Here is a 6,000-nt window from a genome sequence, read left to right on the forward strand (position 1 = left end):
AGCAGGCAAAGAAAAGCGTGCTGTGTGTTTGGGAGCAAACATGGATGAGCAAGCAGCGATTCATGCCGGGTCTGCGCAGCTCCGTGAACTCGCGCATCATCTCGATGCCTCCGCTCCTGGCCTGAGCTCCACCCTCAGCCCGTGGGCGTACCTGCCCGTGAGTCATGACCGCACTACGACCTCACCGCGGTGTGATCAATGGGGAGCAGTGTGCCCCTCTTTGTACGCTCCCTATGGCCAGGGTCAGGAGAGGCAATGACCACAAGTCACCACGCCCAGATGGTACCAAAATGCGAAATTCTCCTGAAAACAACTAAGCAGTCACCCCAGGGGCAGCTGTCCTCTCATGACTTGGTTCTGAGTCCCCCAGCCAATGCTGTTTTTATACACCCTCGGCCGACTAGGGCTCACAGGAACCCTCTCACAATAGTTCTGAACTCTCCCCTATCTTGAGTCAACTCCTCATCAGACACTCCTCCCCGTTACTCTCGTCACTGAGTCAATCCAGCTCATCCAGTCTTCAGCGCTTTCTTTGGTGTCTATAACAGTCAGGAGACCTGGTAACACAACCGTTAAGCTCTCAGCTTTTAACCAAAAGGTCTGCAGTTCAAACTCACTAGGCATCCCAAGGCAGAGCAGACCAAGTGATGTGGCCCCATGAAGATGGCAGCTTGGCGACTGTGTGAGCTGGTCCACACCGTCCTGGGGAGGCCACTCTGGCTGGAATCGACGCACAACTCTTCATGTTTGTAATAGTAAGAGCACCATTCACAGGGTCTCCCCAGCTCACCTCACCTCGGCTGCTTTTTTACTCTCAGCCTCATTTATTTTTAAATCCAGCATAGGGAAGTGATGACTTTTGTTCCCATTCATTCAAGCTGTGCAGCGTTTATGGGATGACGTGATATCCTTCCTGAAACCCGGCCCGGCATCCCTCACCCACAACACGCCCTGAGCCCTGCAACAAGGCCCCCTTCCAAGGAAAACCTTGCCCCAGCACCGCTCATTGAGCACACTGTCCCCTTGGTTCACGCCACGAGCTTGTCAGGGTTACACACCCAACTTCCCTTCTCAGACCCCCAGCCCGGGAGCTCATCTGCTGAAGGGAAACTAGTTTTCAATAGCTCTAGAACTCCCTGCAATCTTCAGCGGTTAGTTATGATCAGTGTGCGCGCTTTCTACGTGACTGTGCATATAACGTGTGTGTGGGGCGTGTGTGCACATATCACTGTGTGTGTGAGGTGTATCTTTGAAGTAAGCACCACTTGGAAGTAACTTTAGAACATTCAACATGGCACTTTCTGTGAGTCTGCCTTCAGATAAAGGAGCTCTGGTGGCACAGTGTGTTATGCATTGAAGTGCTAATCAAAAGTTTGGAGGTTTGACTTTACCAGGGGCCCCATGAGCAGGATGGGCGGCCTCCTCCATAAACATTTACAGCCTCAGAAACTCGCTACAGGCCCACGTAGTCGAAGCTGCCCAGCCAGTCTGGGGTTGGGTTTTGGTGTCTTAAGATGAGAAACCCGCATTAAAGCTTTTGGTTTTGATGATGCAATTCCATGGTGTTGGAATGTTTTGTTGTGTTGAAAAGTAAAATATTAAACAAAACCCATCGAGCGGATTTTAAGCAGTATCAGACTTTGCTCTGGCCTTCCAAGGTAGGGCTTCTGCACACTTCCCCAGATCCCTTTAATCCTTTACTGGACAAACACACAACAAACAGTAGCAACAATCCATGGCAACAAGTGACACACACAGAGCAGCTGTGGTTGGAGTTGTCAGCCCGATGGTTTTAAGGACCACATCTCCTGCTCTCTGACCTGTCTGCCGGGAACTGTCTGCGAGGGCGCCCATTCCTTTGACTCCAGGTCTGTACAGCGTCAGCCACCACCGTTCCCTACTCCTCTGCCTCTCCTGCAACCTCGCCGTTGTCCCCCTTCCCCCGTCCCTGCCGGCGCAGCGGTGACCCCAGGGACCAGCAGGGCATAGGCGGCTTTGACTCTCCAAGTGGAAGAAGCAAGTGTCTAAGTTTTCAGTTTGACAGAGACTCGCGAGTCCCCCTTGCGTCTCTGCACACCGCCCTCCGGGAGCCGGCCCGAGCCCCCCATCCCACGTCCGCGCTGGGCGCCGGGCCCCGCCCTGTGCGCCCCAGCCCAGGACCGAGCCCCCAGCCCCCGCCCTGTGCGCCCCGGCCCAGGACCGAGCCCCGAGCTGTACCCCCGCCGCGCACAATGTTGAAAACAAGGATTACAACCGGGACGCGGCTCGGCGTGGCCTCGCGGGCCGGCACCCACCGCTGTCCCCTCGGCGCTGGCGGGCACTCACCTTGCTGGATTTTTGTCACGAGCTGGTGGCGCGCGAGGATCCTGCTGACCCGGTAGGGCGAGCGCCGGGCAGTCTGGTCAAATCGCAAGTACATGTCCTGGGCCTCAGGTGACCCGCCGCCCAGATAGTGGCAGCCTGAGGCGGGCGCCCGGGGCACCTGACCAAGCATCGCCGCCTCCAGGTCGCCCGCCCTGCGCCCTGGTCCCCGCCGCCCAGGGAGCGCGCGCCGAGAGTCACCACCAGCTTTTGAAACGGGAGAGGCGTGCCAGGGCCCGGTCGGCATTCCAGCCGGCCTCATGTGACCCGGGGGACCAATGGGAGGCCCGCAGCGGGACGGCCACCAGGCTGGTTCCTGGGCCGGCCGAGCCAGGCCAGCTGGCGGGGCGCGGGCCGGGCGCCCTTACCCCACTCGGCACGGTCCCCCGACCCCGCCCGTGGGCTCGGACATGCACCTTCAGCCCTTGACCCTGGAGAGGATTCGGGCCATTGACCTCTGCCCAACGCCTAGCACACTACACCACCAGGCCGCCTTCCCGGAAGCTCACAGCCTTGAAACCCCCAAACAGCCCGAGGAAGGAGGACTGCACTCTTGGCTGTGCACGTTCTAAAAAGTTCACTGGCTTTCTAGAAGTCTCAGAGGCCAGGTGAGGTGGGCTGGGCTTAATGCTTTAAATACCAGAGGAGCCTTAAGAAGTGGAGTGAGAACAGTGCCTGTAACAGCTTCAGCACCGAAAACCCGCCAAGGTGCTTTGCCCCGCAGGTGACAGCCATTCAGAAGTGATCGCAGGACACCTGCGGAGGGGCCTTTCTGACCCCTGGGGCCTTTCTGACCCCTGGCACTGAGAGGTGAGACCTGAGAATGTGGGATGCGGGGAAAGGACGGGTGAGAGGCAGGTGGGCTCATGCACTAAGAGGAGCTACAGAAAGTGGGGAGCCCGCACCCCACCAGGTCAGGGGAGAGTGAGGCTGCCCCCATTGTGTCCTCAAAACACGTATTACCGTCATTTGGAACCAACTCCTGGCCGGCCCCCAGCAGCTTTTCAGAGGCTGCAGCGCCCACTGGGGGGAGATTGCCCATCTTTCTCCCATGAAGCCTGGATTCAAACCACCTGTCTTGGGGTTGACAGCACAACTCCTAACTGCTAGGCCATCAGAGCTCCCTACATATTTGGGGGTTCACATAAAAACCAAAGTCTGGGTCACTCTCCCAGCATGGAAGCCCTAGGGATCAACTTGTGGGCAGCTAACAACACGACCTTGAACCATAAAACAGCTCTTCAGGGCCCTCGTCTGGCATGGTGGGTCAGGCTTTGCTCTAAGTGGTCTTTCCGGTAATCAGGGAATGTGAAATCTTGGCTTCTTACTCTCAGCTCTTCCTCATCAATACCACTCCCTTGGGAAACCTGGCCGTGCTGGTTCACCTGTTCACACGCACGTGGACAAAACGGAAGCCAGGTCCTGAATCATCTCCCTGGTCAGTTGCGGGTGGGACTGATGTGCCGAAGGTGTGACCACTGGGGTGCACAAGGTGTGCATTATTTTCAGAAAATCACCAGGCATTTCCCCCTAGTCTTTCTGTGTCTGGAAGCTGATCTGAAGACTGCTCAGCATTATAACAACATCTAAGCTTGTGCTGACAGGTGGATGCTGGCTGTGCACGACAGGGTGCTGGCCGGAAACTCGAACTCCAGCCACCTGTGTGGAAGGTGAGGATTCTGCCACTGAGCCACCACTGCCCCCTATGGTTCAAGTAACTCTTTGCAGCTGCTCATGGCAAAATGGGCTTGCCATTCTGTATTTCCAGAGGACCTCAGGGCCCCCATAGGAAGGTCTAATAACGTAGGAAGGTCTAGTGGCTTAGCTTTGGCTTAGCGGTAAAGAGTTGGACTACCAAGCCAAAGACACAAGGTTCAAATCCACCAACCGCTCTGCAGAAGAGCACTCCTGCCTCGACAGTACACAATGATGAAAGCTCAACGCCGTGACTGTAACAGTGGGCTGAATGATGAAAGTGGTGAGGACGGCCCAGGACAGGACAGAACTCAGATCCATTGTTCACAGGACGGCAAGGAATCACAGTCCACTCAACTGCACGAATTAAAGCAAAAAGTGATGGTGGGAGAATAGGTTCAGTGTCGAGACCAACCAGAAGGTTGGCAATTCAAATCCACACGCCCTTCAGGAAAGATTTCAGTCTTAGAAGCCTGGTGCTCACCACACACACACACACACACACACACACACACACACACACGGTGGGATCAACTTGACGGCAATGGCTTTTTATTATCAGTTTATATTTAAAGCAAATGTGACATTCCCACCCAATAAATGTCATTAATACTGTCATATGCAAATGATTGCCTTAGTGAAATATTCTCAGACCTTCTATCAATAACTCTCATCCCTTGCTTCCAGCAGTACAGGTAATACCAAACTGGTGGGCAGTCCTGTCTGTTTATTCTAATGCACGAGGGGGTCGCTGTGGATGACTCTCCTCCTGGGCTTCTTCCCTTCAAAGCTCGTGAGAGGACAGTCCCTCTTCAAAGATGAGTGACAGCCCACATGGCCAGAGGAGAAGGGAGGAGCTTTTCCCAACTCTCATCCTCTGTGTATTCCTTCAAAAACAAGGAACTTGGCTTAGTGGGTAGTGGATTTAAGACAATGGTGGTGGGATAATTTGGAAAATAATAGTGAGACAGAGGGTCCCAGCTGAGAAAGCGTAGCCCAGGTCACTGAACCATGACTTGGGAAACTGCTGCCACTGTGGCTACCTGGGGCTGCATGGGTCTTCCACAGCAATGGCACCCTCCTCAGCTCACCTGTCTACCTTTAGCCACTCCTGCATTATTGTTGGTGCCGTCACTGCAGGATTGGATGTGTAATATTGCTTCCTTCTTTGCCTTAACCGTGTGCGCCCCTCCCAGCACCTTCTCTTACCTTGGTTGTTTTGTGCTGGCCTCTCTCACTGTGTATCATCTTCCTCAGCAGCCAGGTTAGTATGTATCTACCCTCTACCTGTACGTCTGAGAGCTGAACAATGGACAAGGACAGAAGGAGAATGGATGCCTCTGAGCTGTGGTGTTGGAGAAGAGCGCTGAAGACCCATGGCTGTCAAAGAACAGATGAGTCTTGGAGAAAGTGTGGTCAGACTGCTCCTGGGAGGCAAAGATGAAGCTTCACCTCCTACACTTGGACATGTTGTCAGAAGGGGCTGCTCCTTGGACTTGGTCGTCAGACACTGCTCTCCCTCCTTTTGTCCCCACTGCAATCCAGCAACTTCATCCTGTTCCTGCTCGCCCCATGACCGCCTGAGGGTGGAACCTCTGTGATCACAGGGTTCATTGGCTCATGTCCAGAAGTGAATCTTCAGGCCTTTCCTCCTAGGAAGCCCTCGTCCAGAGGCTTCATTGAAATCTGTTCAGCATCCCAACCCCACACAGGCCTCCACTGACAATGAGTGGTGTCTGCACATGAGGCCCACTGGTTGGGGACCAAACCTCCTGGTTGGGAAGTTTCCATCTGCATGGAGACCAGGAATTCTACCACTGAGCCCCATGACCTCCCGTAAATGATGATAGAGATCCTTGTGGAGACAGAGTGGCATGGCTGACACAGTGCGGTGTGTGAGATCTCAGAGTCCAGAGTCTGGAGCCTGCATCCAGGAGAGTCACA

At 54.8% G+C, this 6,000-nt stretch overlaps 1 protein-coding gene across 1 annotated transcript in view; it reads right to left on the minus strand.

Annotated features, from left to right (window-relative positions):
- The window catches only part of STARD13 (StAR-related lipid transfer (START) domain containing 13), a 166,940-nt gene extending 164,446 nt beyond the window's left edge, over positions 1–2,494 (minus strand). Inside the window, exon 1 of the mRNA XM_006879585.1 lies at positions 2,326–2,494. Within this exon, the coding sequence (XP_006879647.1) occupies positions 2,326–2,494 (169 nt within the window). The remainder of the gene's footprint in view (positions 1–2,325) is intronic.
- Between the last annotated feature and the right edge of the window lie 3,506 nt (positions 2,495–6,000).

Source organism: Elephantulus edwardii, unplaced genomic scaffold, assembly GCF_000299155.1.
Source record: "Elephantulus edwardii isolate Elephantulus edwardi_28Jun2011 unplaced genomic scaffold, EleEdw1.0 scaffold00004, whole genome shotgun sequence".
In the NCBI taxonomy this organism is placed as follows: domain Eukaryota; kingdom Metazoa; phylum Chordata; class Mammalia; order Macroscelidea; family Macroscelididae; genus Elephantulus; species Elephantulus edwardii.